This window comes from Oncorhynchus tshawytscha, unplaced genomic scaffold, assembly GCF_018296145.1.
Source record: "Oncorhynchus tshawytscha isolate Ot180627B unplaced genomic scaffold, Otsh_v2.0 Un_contig_37_pilon_pilon, whole genome shotgun sequence".
NCBI classification, from domain to species: Eukaryota; Metazoa; Chordata; class Actinopteri; order Salmoniformes; family Salmonidae; genus Oncorhynchus; species Oncorhynchus tshawytscha.
Window position 1 is genome coordinate 812,437 of NW_024609825.1, and position 13,598 is coordinate 826,034.

The 13,598-nt window shown below is 40.2% G+C and overlaps 2 protein-coding genes across 3 annotated transcripts in view; both read left to right on the top strand.

Moving 5' to 3' along the window:
- Positions 1-7,441, top strand: part of LOC112264229 (DENN domain-containing protein 5A-like) — a 47,304-nt gene extending 39,863 nt beyond the window's left edge. For both annotated transcript variants that reach the window (XM_042319084.1, XM_042319085.1), the window contains 9 exons: positions 1,752-1,880; positions 2,397-2,518; positions 2,868-3,013; positions 3,120-3,238; positions 3,355-3,536; positions 3,907-3,989; positions 4,223-4,346; positions 4,466-4,634; positions 5,865-7,441. In XM_042319084.1, coding sequence (XP_042175018.1) covers positions 1,752-1,880; positions 2,397-2,518; positions 2,868-3,013; positions 3,120-3,238; positions 3,355-3,536; positions 3,907-3,989; positions 4,223-4,346; positions 4,466-4,634; positions 5,865-6,048 — 1,258 coding nt within the window. In that variant the 3' untranslated portion in view covers positions 6,049-7,441. The remainder of the gene's footprint in view (positions 1-1,751; positions 1,881-2,396; positions 2,519-2,867; positions 3,014-3,119; positions 3,239-3,354; positions 3,537-3,906; positions 3,990-4,222; positions 4,347-4,465; positions 4,635-5,864) is intronic.
- Positions 7,442-7,825: 384 nt separating this feature from the next.
- LOC112263832 (SIN3-HDAC complex-associated factor) lies at positions 7,826-12,228 on the top strand. Its single transcript, XM_024440459.2, has 6 exons — positions 7,826-7,981; positions 9,206-9,350; positions 9,713-9,812; positions 9,925-10,039; positions 10,243-10,387; positions 10,533-12,228. The coding sequence occupies exons 2-6, from the start codon at positions 9,223-9,225 to the stop codon at positions 10,723-10,725; spliced, it is 681 nt and encodes a 226-aa protein (XP_024296227.1). The 5' UTR covers positions 7,826-7,981; positions 9,206-9,222; the 3' UTR covers positions 10,726-12,228.
- The last annotated feature ends 1,370 nt before the right edge of the window (positions 12,229-13,598 follow it).

Below are 13,598 nucleotides of genomic sequence, written 5' to 3' on the forward strand. Positions count from 1 at the left end.
AGTGAAGGAAAAGCAGCCAACAAGTGCTCAGCATATGTGTGAACTCCTTCAAGACTGTTTAAAAAGCATTCCAGGTGAAACTGGTTGAGAGAATGCCAAGAGTGTGCAAAGCTTTCATCAAGGCAAAGGGTGGCTACTTTGAAGAATCTAAAATCTAAAATACATTTGGATTTGTTTAACACTTCTTTGGTTACTGCATGATTCCATATGTGTTATTTGGGGAGGCAGGTAGCCTAGTGGTTAGAGCGTTGGACTACAGGTGGGGCTCAAAACAGCTGGGTCTCTGTTCTGAAACAGTACCACACTAGTTCATTTAGCAGACACTTTTAACCACTAGTTCATTTAGCAGACACTTTTATCCACAGTAGTTCATTTAGCAGACACTTTTATCCACAGTAGTTCATTAAGCAGACACTTTTATCCACAGTAGTTAATTTAGCAGACACTTTCAGACAGTAGTGCTCAGCCAGGCTGAGAGGAATCCTGAAGTAGGCGATAGTTTATGGGATGCATTGTGTGTTAAGGCAGTCAGACCACTGTCATGTCTACGGTGCACCACAGCCAGTGATGTTGAGTCATACAGGATGTCATTCCTGGTGTGGTGTGAAGGAGGTGGTAAAGAGAGCTGGGCTGATCTGTGTGACAGCATGTTACTTCCAGCCTAATTCCCCTGCAGACCCCCTGCAGACCAAGCCAGGGAGAGGGTGGTCTGACTCAGGGAGCTGTTTATATTATAGTCTTTTTTTTATTTCACTAAGTAAGTCAGTTAAGAACAAATTCTTATTTACAATGACTGCCTTACCCATGGCTGTGCTGTAGTCTGTTGTAGAAGTCTACTCTGACCACACGTCTGCACAGACAAACATGTCATGTCTTCTTTCCAAGGATCCAGAATTTTCTACTGGTGCTTTTTCATTTGTGCGTTGTCACATTGATATACGAGCACATTTTAATTGATAAATATATTATATTTGGGTATCTGTACTTTAAATGGACAATAAATGTTGACCAGGTAGCTTCATTCTACATATCAACATTTCATATTTACCTTGCTGTGCTCTTTATTATTTGACATTTATCTAATTCCTCTTCTACAGGAGGTGGATTCCTGTAGTTAGTTTGCAGATTGCAGATAACCATTGTTTGTCTTACTATACCATTCATGCAATAACAATCTTCAATGTGAATGTTGATATTTTGCTCTGTTGCCATGGGGAACAGAGTGGAGTGGAGGAAATTGGGTTAATTTGTGAGAGTAAGGGAAGAGGGGGAGGGAAAGGAGGGATGAGAGGGGGGGTGCATGGGGAGCACTTATAGCACAGACAGTGCAGTTCTTACTGGCAGAGGTGGAGTGGAAGGGAATGTGTCTGGACACGGAGGGCATGATAGTGGCTGGGAGCGATGACAGGAGGCTGGCTTAAACACTAGGGAGTCTGGGGCTGGCCAAGGCTTCTTCCTGGCTGGGCTGGCTACCCCCTCTCAGCCCTGCATGCTCTGGAATCTAGAACAGTGGTGAAAACAACATACAGCAGAGGTCTATCACCTTGTTCAGAGGGACTGTCACTTCTCTTGCATCTTATCATATATTAGGTTTGTGGTTTTGTGCTCACCTTGGCCCAAGGATGCAAAACATGCTACAACATTATAGACCATCTCTGAAAGGACGACTGTTTGTATATGTGTGTATATGTGCATTTGTGTGTGTTTTTTTTCTTCTCTGACCTCTGTGCTGTGTACTATATCCTCGGTAGACACATCCAGAACATTGGTGAGATCAAGACAGACGTGGGCAAGGCCAGGGCCTGGGTGAGGCTCTCCATGGAGAAGAAACTGCTGTCCAGGCACCTCAAAAAGCTGCTGTCTGACCATGAACTTACAAAGTGAGCAAAACAACAAGGACCTAGTATACAACTGGCAAATCAAGCTAAACACAAAATGTGTACTTTTTGTAAGAGCCTCTGCTTCAGTAATTGGGATAATACCCCATTCCCTTTAAGTCAGTCTCCTCATAAATCCTCACTAGTTTTTATTGGAATGTCCCACTCAGTCTCACACACATGAATCAACCTGATGTCTGAAAACTATGCATGTATAATACATGAGCTCTTTTGACAGATCCAAACATCATAGTACAATCATGTATTAAACATTTACAATGTTTTTTTAAATAATTGATGAGATGGTGGTGAAGTGGGTCACGTTCATGATTTATTATGGAGGTATTGCATTGTGACCGTTCCATTACCATTCTCCAGTTGTTTATCAAGGAAAACACATTCATCAGCTACTGATTCAGCCTTTTAGGCTTCAGACTGTTATTGTTCAATCTATAATCATTACATCATATGAAATGCTAAACTGATTTGTTTTGGTGAATTTTTTTGTTTCTTTTGCAGGAAACTATACAAGCGTTATGCTTTTCTGCGCTGTGACGATGAGAAAGAGCAGTTCCTGTACCACCTCCTCTCCTTCAACGCTGTGGACTACTTCTGTTTCACCAATGTCTTCACAACCATCAGTGAGTGCCAGCAAATTAGAGTAATAAGACTTATTTCCTGGCTAAACCAATTTCCTGAATTTGAGATGCTTACTGAGAAATATATTGAAGACAGAGGTAGCTCTTGTGACCATTTTATTTAACTAGGCAAGTCAGTTAAGAACAAATTCTTATTTATAATGACAACCTAGGAACAGTGGGTTAACTGCATTATTCAGGGGCAGAACAACAGATTTTTACCTTGTCAGCTCAGGGATTTGATCTAGCAACCTTTTGGTTTCTGGCCCAATGCTCAAACCACTAGGCTACCTGCTACCATATTGTACTTGACTGAGTGATTTCAGGTTTCCCTCTCTTTTCTGTCCCACAGTGATCCCATACCATGTGCTGGTGATTCCCAGTAAGAAACTAGGAGGCTCCATGTTCACAGCCAACCCCTGGGTGTGTGTGTCTGGGGAGCTGGCTGAGACTGGGGTTCTCCAGATCCCCAAGCACACTCAGGAGATCACCTTTGAGGTTGGTGCTCCCCTCAAGATTGAATATTCCTGGTATTTTGATAATAATATCAATATATATTCACCTTAACATGACTTTTGCCCTTTGCCTTCTCTCGCTATCGCAGTGCCAGAACCTGGGCAAGCTGACCACAGTGCAGATGGGCCATGATAACTCAGGTCTTTACGCCAAGTGGCTTGTGGAGTATGTTATGGTCCGGAATGAGATCACAGGTCATGCTTACAAGTGAGTGATATATTTGGTAGCAGCTGCCTTATGCTAGAGATTTCAGTAGCATTTATTCACAAGAAAGACCCTGTTGAAGCTTTGGCTAACTGTTATATTGTTGTGTGTGTGCGTAGGTTCCCGTGTGGCCGGTGGCTGGGGAAGGGGGTGGACGATGGCAGTCTGGAGAGGGTCCTGGTGGGAGAGCTAGTGACACCAAACTCAGAGAACGAGGACAGAATGTGTCGCACGCCCCCCATGCAGCAGTCCCCTGGAATGATGAGAAGGTTCGTCACCATCTCACCAAACAGCAAACCAAGTGAGTGACCATTCAAATACACTGCAAAAAATCGTCATCAATAATAACCAGTAATCCTCACCAAGGGACTACACACACAGCACCAAATGTTGATCTCCCGTTTGTCTGCAGTTTTTTCACCGTGGTGTGTTTTAGGGACCACCCTCTCTCTGGTCTCTGGTGGATGTTTGACTGAAAGAAAATCAGCGCGATTCTACATGTAGAATCGTTTTGCCCTCGGTTTGCAAATTATGGCCAGCACACTGTTAAGAGGTGCTAAGTACTCTCGGCTGGCAAATGCTACCGGTGTGTCCATGCCTTTAGATAACTTTTGAGGGTCTTGTGTCTGCTGGCATGGACTGATTTTTTCTTACTCTTTCCCATCATCCAGAGTTGAACACTGGTCAGATCCAAGAGGGAGTGGGAGAGGCCATCAATGGGATAGTGAAGCACTTCCACAAGCCAGAGAAGGAGGTGAGAGACACAACCCCCCCACCACATTGTCTATTATTCATCACAGTGAAGGAGACAGTGGGTCCTCAACCTGTACACTGTCTGTACACTGCAGGCAACACTGATCATAGTTTCACTCACATGTGTTCCAAATGTACACTTTCATATGGCCACAACTGATGTGTTGGACCAGGGTACTTTGAAAAGAGACAACATTAGTCACTCTTTTTCTTTCCCTGTCTGTTTTTCTATAGAGGGGCAGTCTGACCCTTCTGTTGTGTGGGGAGTATGGTCTAGTCTGGGCTTTAGAGCAGGTGTTCCAGCATGGCTTCAAATCCCCACGCCTCTTTAAGAATGTCTTCATCTGGGACTTCTTAGGTAAAGCCTCCAAAACACTACCATTACACCTGAATATACAGTATACAGTATCGTCCGTGCCATGCTAATGGATGAGGTTTCTCTTATCAATGTCTTTTGTCTGTGATTTCTCCTTATAGAAAAGTCACAAGTGTACTTTGAGAGTGCTGAGCAGAGGGAGGTGACTCCAGATGAGAACTGGCAAACCAGAGTACGCCACTTCTGCCGCTTCATGCGGGCCATCAACAGCACATCTAGGAACATAGGCAAGGATGGGAAGTTCCAGATGCTGGTGTGTCTGGGTGCCAGGTAATATCTCCTCTGTAGCCTCACAAACACTCTCAGAACAACAGCTATCATCAGGAACATTTGAATGGGAATTCATTGTACAGCACTAAATGTCCTGGTCAAAAGGGCAAATTAGATTGTTTGAGATGTTTTACAAGACATCTTCAATTCAACTGAAAGAGAGGTGTTTTCATTATCTCTCTAATAGCAGCTAGGGTTGCAAAGGGTCGGAAACTTTCCGGGAAATTTTCCATGGGAATTTAAGCCCTGGAATTTGGGGGATTTTGTTTAAATTCATTCAAAAAATAAAAGTTAGCTTATAACAGTGAACTTCCCCGCCTCCTGTTTCAGTTATTCTCCCTCACACTGTGTGTCTGCCTATCCTTTTGGGAGGTTGTGTACATCTATTTTTTATAGTTAAGCACAGCCCTTAGCTGTGGCCAATATACCACAGCTAAGGGCTGTTTTTATGCACATCGCAAAGCAGAGTGCCCAGATATTTTATTTAACATTTATTTAACTATGCAAGTCAGTTAAGAACAAACTCTTATTTACAATGATGGCCTACCCCAGATGACACTGAGCCAATTGCACGCTGCCCTATAGGACTCCCAATCACAGCCAGAGTTGATACAGCCTGGATTTGAACCAGGGACTATAGTGACACCTCTTGCACTGAGAAGCAGTGCCTTAGACGGCTTTGCCACTCAGGATACACCTCTTAGCCATGGTATATTGGCCATATACCACAAACTCCCGAGGTGCCTTATTGCTATTATAAACTGGTTACCGACGTAATTAGAGCAGTAAAAAGAAATGTTCTGTCATACCCGTTGTATACGGTCTGATATACCACTGCTGTCAGCCAATCAGCATTCAGAGCTTGAACCACCCAGTTTATAATCCCACTTTAAGCTTCCACACACTAGTTCAAAACATACAGTATATATCCTACTAATTATGACACCTCAGACTTCCTCTTTCTCTCTCAACCCTTTGTGGCAGAACAGGGCTTGGTAGCTCAAATGCATCTGCCACTTTAATGAAATATCTTCTCTTTGTTCTTTGTCAAAAATCTTTTTAAGTGGCACATAGCGAGACCAGACATGCCTAAATGCAACATAAATAATGCCTCAGTCATAACCAAGCTTGAGCCCTTCCTATCCTGTCTTTTAGCAGGTATGAGGATTTACTAAAAAAGTTCCCTGAAGTCAATCTGGTAAACTTCCTGTTTCTCTCTGCTCTTCCTAGGGACCATTTGTTACACCACTGGATCGCTCTCCTCGCAGACTGTCCAATCACAGTGCAAATGTACGAAGACACAGCACTGATAAAGGACCGCTCATTGGTAAATTCTCTGATCAGAGTGCTACAGACTTTGCAGGAGTTCAACATTACCCTAGAAGCTTCACTTGTCAAAGGGATCGGTATCTAGGCCCTCCTTCGTTCACACCAATTGGACCTGACTAAGGAAGACTGTTAGGGACCACTAAAGAACAATTGAACCTTTTTATGCAGAAAGAGACTTGAACAATTAAGGGATGATTTCTGGCTTATATTAAAGCTACTGTTACATTTGCCATATATTAAGTGTAATGAGCCTTTCAAAATGTGTTGTTATTTTTATCCTTAATAATGTTGCTGTTAGACGTTAGGAATATGTTTTCTATTACGATCCATGACTTTCACTTTGTTGAAGAAGATAACCCACCTGTTGTATACTACTTTATTGAAAGCTAAATATTTTCATTGTTATTGTGAACTGCTGACAATGGCTATATTCTAAAAAGGAAAACAAGGAACAAAAACTGTTAATATATTTTCGGAGAAGAACAGTATTATTTTGATATGTCTGTCAAGTTGCTTGCTCTGTTCTAATTCTAACTGTCATAATGCAGAGCTTGAAGCAAATGATGTAGAAGTATGCTTTATAAGTATGAATATGACATGGTATAGATGTTTGTGTAGGGTGGGAAACTGATTCACCTACATCAATATGACAGTGTGTAAGTTTGGATCAACCCCACTGGAAGTACCATAGGATGCAACTATTTTATATGGATAACTTGGCCTAAGAAGAGGCTCCTGAATAAGATAATGTAGCGTATGCTAGTGATGCACAATATGTATTCAGTTGGAGAAGTATCACTATACGGCCATGTCAGTGCTTCACACTTGACACACAACTCTTCAACAGTACAGTACTCATCATAACCATGGCTTGGTAGAAAGTGAGTAATTTATAAAATGACAGCCTTTGTGTAAATACCTCTAACCAGTGCATCCTTCTTTCCAACAACTTCTCATTATTCCTCACCTGTTCTGCCCATTCCTGGCAGGTTTACAACATCATGTCTGTTCAGTAGTGAAAATTGTATGAGCTGATTGCCAGTTAAATTAATAATGTGTGGTACATATGGTTGCTAAAAAAGGCCAGATTCAAAATAGAGCAAACGATTCTCATCTGAACTGTTGGCGTTTCTGCTATGCAATATAATCCACATCACACAAAAAAAATCAACCCAAGATCTAGATGAGAATCATTGGACCTCCTCCATTTTTCTTACTGTGCAGCATAGGATGATGAATAACAATAGCAGTTTGATAGAAGTAGGTGTGAAGGATGTCTTTCCTGTGCCAATGTCTGGATTGTGTTGGTTGTACTATTCCATGTACAATCCACATGAGCATCTTGGGAGATATATTTTTGTTTTTCAATACTGTTGTACATTTGACATAGCCGTATAATGTAGTGTTTACTAAGTGAGGAAATGTGTACAGTGTAAAAAATTAAATAAAGAATAAAATGACAGAAATGAAGTAATGGATATGGATATGTTTGTTGTATTTTTATTGAAGGATTATAACTGACTGGAATGGTGTCACTATAAATTGTTATATGGTTATTGATGGTTATTGAACTTTACCAAGCTGAGAAATCAAACACTGATAACAACACTTGTAACAACAACAAATGCTAGTTTTAAAATGTAAACAAACTCATTCGCGCCATTTCAAATACTTGTTTTTCTTGTCCATTCATACGTTGCTGATACGATGCTTGCTGGGACATGGAGTCTAGTGAGGTGTTGAATACATAGGATTAGACGGAAATAATTTCCATATTCACTACTACAACCAGAATCCCATATTGTTAAATACCATGCATAGTGTGCTCCAATTGGCTGAACTACTTCTGTTCAAACGGACACGTTACACTCCTAATATGGTGTTTCTACGATGGAACGCTTTATTATCATATTTTTTTTATGCTAATGTCATTCTAATACCCAGCTGTATGCAGTAGTAGTAGTAAGGCATGCGCAGTGTGTAAAAAGACAACGGCGAAGATTCAAAGTTTTTGTTCGGTAAGTCTACTGTTATTTACCCTTTACGTTTAGAAATTAACGTGAATGCTAATGTTTTACAGCTCTTACATTTAATTTTAGTCTGTCGCGTGCGAACTATATCTGCACGGGGGTCATTGTAACAATGGGAGAGCATGGATATGGAGCGTGGCGTGGTAGCTAGCTAAAGTTAGCAGGCTAGCTAACAACAATAGTCAGATTGCTATTTGGCGCTCTCAGCGGGCGAATGTTTGAATTTAAAGGGAAGGAAACGATATAAATTATTGTGCGTGTTAAATCTTACAACAACAATTTCATTTGAAATTATAAGACAAGCCAGTGTTGCCCAATTCACTTTTTTGTGCCGCATTTTTTTTAATGACTGTTCGTCCGCTTTTTGTTTCTTCACTGGAAGGAGTTTTCCTTCCCCGCTTTTTGTTTCGGATTCCCCAAGTAACTGAGAATCACTTTCCCGACAAAAACATATCAGTTCTAAACACAGAAACGATCAAAATTGCAGCACGAAAGGCACAGTTCATTTATTACCAACGACCGACCCACTGTTGTAATTTGTCGAGTATTTGTAGTAGCCAAGTTAGCTAACGATGGCGTCATTACTAGCGGTTGCCAGATGCTGCCATTCTATTTTAGTGGATTGCTTGCAAGTGGCAATGTACCGTTGGTGTATTGTAATCTACTAAATGGAATAGCTAGCTTGCAAAAGTTGGCTAGATTTAGTTGTTTTTTTTGAGCATACATTCAACCAATTTCATCATTTGGTTCCTGTCCCGCGAGCTTTGTTTAAAAATAGTCTCCTCCAGTCAGGAAACAAAAAAGCGAGATGGGAGTCGTTGCCTATAACGTTAATTGTGTGTGCATAATAACGGGGACGTTGGCTAAGTGATTGTCATTAATCGGTATAATAGCTTGCAGGATTGATAAAAGGCGTATCTAAATGCAGAAAGGAAAGTATTTTTTTGTGTACTTCGTATAGCAAATTTTGTGTAGTTAAAATAGGTTAATCGTCAATAAATATGAGAACTTCGCATGGAGACAAGCTATCATGGATAGCTAAAATTGTAGAATAAGGCTTCTAAATGGAACTAACTCAATGTTTTGACCACATGTAGTGACCCGCCCCTTTCCACCAGGGGAAAGCATTACAGCAGTAACGTTACAGTGCTATTACTATTCTGCATTCAATGGATGGCATCCTTTGGTAATCTATTTGTTATTTCTCTGTAGGGTTCCCATTGATCATCATGTTTGGTTTTCACAAGTCTAAGATATATCGCAGCCATGAAGGATGTTGCATTTGCAAGACCAAGTCCTCCAGTTCACGCTTTACTGACAGCAGCAGATATGAAGAAACCTTCAGGCTATGTTTTGGGTATGCTTTAAGTCTTAATGACATAACATTGCATTCATCAAATTCTTATTTTTTTATGGAGTATTAAACACTACACACTTTTATTTCTGTGTTGTATATTCTAATTCATGTTAATGCAGAGTTTGCACCAGTGATTGTATGCCATACAAGGTTAAACAAGTGATGGTCAATAGATTGAATTGGGAAGATATTAGTAACTGGTCTAGGACTGATTTAGATCGTTGTTCTTCAGACAGCAAAACAATGTTAACTTTGCAGTGCTTCAGAATATGATTTCATATATAAGTTAAGGTTCTGTCTGTTATTTAAAGATGTTTACTGATTTGCTTGAGGTGTTTTTGTTTTCTTGATTATTTATCAAGGTTGTCAGAGGATCGTGTGGGAGACATCTGCAATGCCTGTGTGCTGTTAGTAAAAAGATGGAAAAAACTGCCAAAAGGCTCTAAGAAGAACTGGAACCATGTATGCACCAACTTGTTATTTTAGTTCAATGAGGATTCACTGTGATTTTTCATGTAATTGATGCTGTGTGGAAGTTGAGTGATTGACATGTATTACTGGTATATGACATTAGGTTGTGGATGCAAGAGCTGGGCCTGGCTTCAAGCTAACCAAACCCAAGAAGATGAAGAACAGTGATGGGAAGAAGAAAAGCAAACTGAAGAGGCTTCACAAATTCAAAAGACAAAGTAGGTCACTTGTTAAATCAACAAAATTATAGAATATTATCTACACCTTCAACATTTTTAAACCACTGAGTTATACTGCGTAAGTCTTTGTTTCACTTTAGTCACTAGGCCCTACTTGGAGGATCCAGGTAGACATGCAGATGTTGCCTCAAACATTTACCATGAGAGAATGCCACCACAAATGGTCATGTTTGTCCTTTCAGACTCTGATGCCCACAGCACGACCTCCAGCATGTCTCCATCCCAGTCCCCCAGCTACGAGTCAGATGACGGCTCAGACATTGAGTCCAAACAGAGGCGCCCCGCTCCTTCTGTCTTTTCCTTCCTGGACCGTTCTTACTGGAAAAGGTATCTCAATGAAGTATATGAAATTGAAGTCTGTCTGGAAAATCTCAATTTCATTTAGTACTGTAATTTATCTGGGACAATTCTGCAGAAATGATTTGCTTTTTGGACAAACTATTGAATGGATACTTCATCCTCTTCCCTGTAGGCAAAAGGTGTGCTGTGGGATTGTGTACAAAGGGCGTTTTGGTGAGGTGATGATTGACCCGCGTCTCTTCAAGCCCTGCTGCAGCTCCAAGAAGCAGGAGACGTTGATTCCCATGCAGGACACGCACCTTCCCCTTCCCGCCATTCACCCCCCGCCTCTCCCGCTACCAGAGGCCCTGAAAGAGGACTGGTGATGGCTCTTGAGCACCCTCTTGGGGTGACCATGACACCCTACAAGTTGTCTCCAGTGGCAGACTACCCCCCCCCCAAAAAAACCATTCCCTATTAGTTCACTGTGCATTTAGATGGCTAAATGATTTTCCTATTTTTGCTTTGATATGTGTATTTGTAATTTTTTTAACATATAATTCATTTTCTTGTCTTTCTTTTTTTTAAAGAAAACTAAAAAGAACCCCAAAAAATGTTTTTATAAATGCATTAGTTGTACTATTTATAGGATGAGGCAGAATTCTATTTGGCCTTGAAGGGCACACTATTCAGGTCTGATTAATTTGGTTTGCAACATTTAAAGTGTATTTTCTGTGTTACGGTTACCAGCATTTGTATATATTATGTTATTTTTGCCAGCATCCAGACTTGTGTTTTATTTTTACAGCTGTCTAATTGGCAATGAAGTATTGTGCTGATATGCAAGACTCCACCAGCTAGATTTCTAAAACCAGCTTATTTGCATTGATGGAATGGACTTGTACTTGTTTTCCCCTGACACTCAAGCAGATTTAATTTGATTTATAGCATCTTAATATATAAAGGGTTATGGGCTAAGAGTATTCAGGGGTCTTCAGTGAATTTATACATTATGAATGGCCTTTTAAATGTATACATGCATGTGTTATCACACTTTCCCACACATGCATGGTTTGGCAAGCACTGAGTAGTATTGTATGTTGTCAGATGTGTTAACACTCCGTACCATGAGCGTATCTATTGCTTTTCCAGCAATTTCATGCAAGTGAATCACGATAGATTGAGTTCGACCAAGCATGCCGAACTCATCTTTGTCTTGGAATGAAAACCAGCAATTATTTATTTGTAGTCTTCCATGAGCTGAAAATGCACATTTTTATAACCATATGTTGAAGTGTTCTTGTATATACACTTGCGAGTGTTTTGGCTATGAGAACTATTTGAAATTACAATGCATCTTTTTAAACCACTAAATGTGTACAGATGTGGAAATATTTAGATTGAGGCATTATTTTATGGCATCACTTGTAACTTATTCATTGGCCAATAAGTGGCTAGCCTAATCCCCAAGTTTGTCACAACACTTCAGGGGGTTGTGTTTGGTAAGGTACAATGCATGAAAGCTTTAGCAACCAATTATGAAAATTAGCAGTGTGGTGTTGGACAACTTCCGGCAGTAACACAGTTTGTGCCTGCTGAATACCACCCATATCTTTGTCCTATGAGTTGAAGGCTAAAGCAATACTTACACTATTAATGTTCTGTGTTTGTTGGCATCTTGTAATTCTGTTATTGAATGTGTATTTTATATTTTACAGAAGAAAATCAAAGCTGAGACTATGCAGACATTTTGAATGTGAGAAATTACCAAAATGTTAAAGGAGCAACATTTGTAAGTCCATCTCTGCCTCGTAGCAAAATTGTTTTTTCTGCGTTTCATTGTTTTAAATCGATATTTCATAATTATAATGCGGCTTTGCCTCAAGCGACAACATACGTTTCTGGTTCGTTTTCTATACATTTCTGGTCAGTGGTCGAGTCAAACCAATCAGGTGTGTACCTCTTAAATAATGCACAGTTTTGCAGTAAGTGGTGTGAATTATTTTCAGTTTGTTGTCAGACATGCAGACCGGTAGCCTGAGTGCCAGTCTGTCTGTTCTGTCATGCCAACTTCTTGTTACTCATTGTCATGCCAAACATTATATAGCTTGACACTGATATCAGTGGAGTTTGCAAGAGCACAAACCGATCTGGCACCTGGCTAGTAGACAGGGTATCCTGTTGTGCAAAGTTATTTATTTGCTATAACTGAACTAAATCAGTAGAATGGTTTGTGTCAATATACTGTATAACCTTGGTTTTCAAAACAGTTACTTTTGTGTAGCAGGTTAGTTGAGTGTTAAATCTTTCTGTGATTCTTAAATAGTGTCATTAAAAGGAGAGCTGATGCTTCCTTTTATCAAGATGGAAATTCTAAACTGTTTTTGTATATAGGGAAATGACTATTTTATTGGTGTTTGCATGGCACATTTGATCATATGTGTGCCTTATAAGAACGAACATGCCTTTTACATCATGAAATTCAATCTGTAATGTCATTTAATATTTATTTATTTCAAATCCATTTGTAAAACTGATGCTGTAAATTGAACCGTTAGGACCTTCAAGTAATTTTCATTTTGTGCACTTCTTTCGATTTTGTTTTGGTTTTGTCTATATTGTTATTCTGTATCTCCACAACTGCATTAGTTCTGTCTTGTAATAAAACATCAAATATAATTTTTGGGCCTGCGTGATCTCATTTCAACCGCTAGATGGTACTCAAACCGTAACACGTTGTTTAATCATAGATTGGAGAGAGGGTTGGTTAAATTAAAGCAATGAATAATGCATTTTATGAGTTGCCCTTGGCCGCCTTTTTCACTAGTTGAGTATAATAGCTCAACTACAGTATTTTAATTTCGTCGCCCGTACTTTTAGGTAGTGACATATCTGACAAATGCCAACCCACCTTGTGAAAGTACGCCTAGCGCCTCACACAGGGGAGCAGTGCGCAGAATCAATGATCACAGCTAGGCCAACGAGGCATAGAATGTCTGTTGCCCAAAACTCTCATTTTCATTTGGATAATCGAATATTAAGCGAGTAAGGCGCTCAATATTCCATTATGCCCCTGATGTTGAACACTCAAAGGCGCATGAAGTAGCTCGCATGAAGGCTTCTTCAATATAAAGCCGTATTCACGTCATGCTAACCTAGGCGGAAGGTACCACAATGAATTAACACGAAGCTCCACGCAAATAATTTATTTTAATTTTAACTCGGACGTCCCGATATTCCGACATGACATGAATGCGGC

Excerpts from the sequence above, each read along its gene's own strand:
- LOC112263832 (XM_024440459.2), top strand. The coding sequence starts at position 9,223 with ATGTTTGGTTTTCACAAGTCTAAGATATATCGCAGCCATGAAGGATGT. Across the intron at positions 9,351-9,712 it reads ACCTTCAGGCTATGTTTTGG|GTTGTCAGAGGATCGTGTGG; the intron begins GTATGCTTTAAG and ends TTATTTATCAAG. Across the intron at positions 10,040-10,242 it reads TCACAAATTCAAAAGACAAA|ACTCTGATGCCCACAGCACG; the intron begins GTAGGTCACTTG and ends TTGTCCTTTCAG.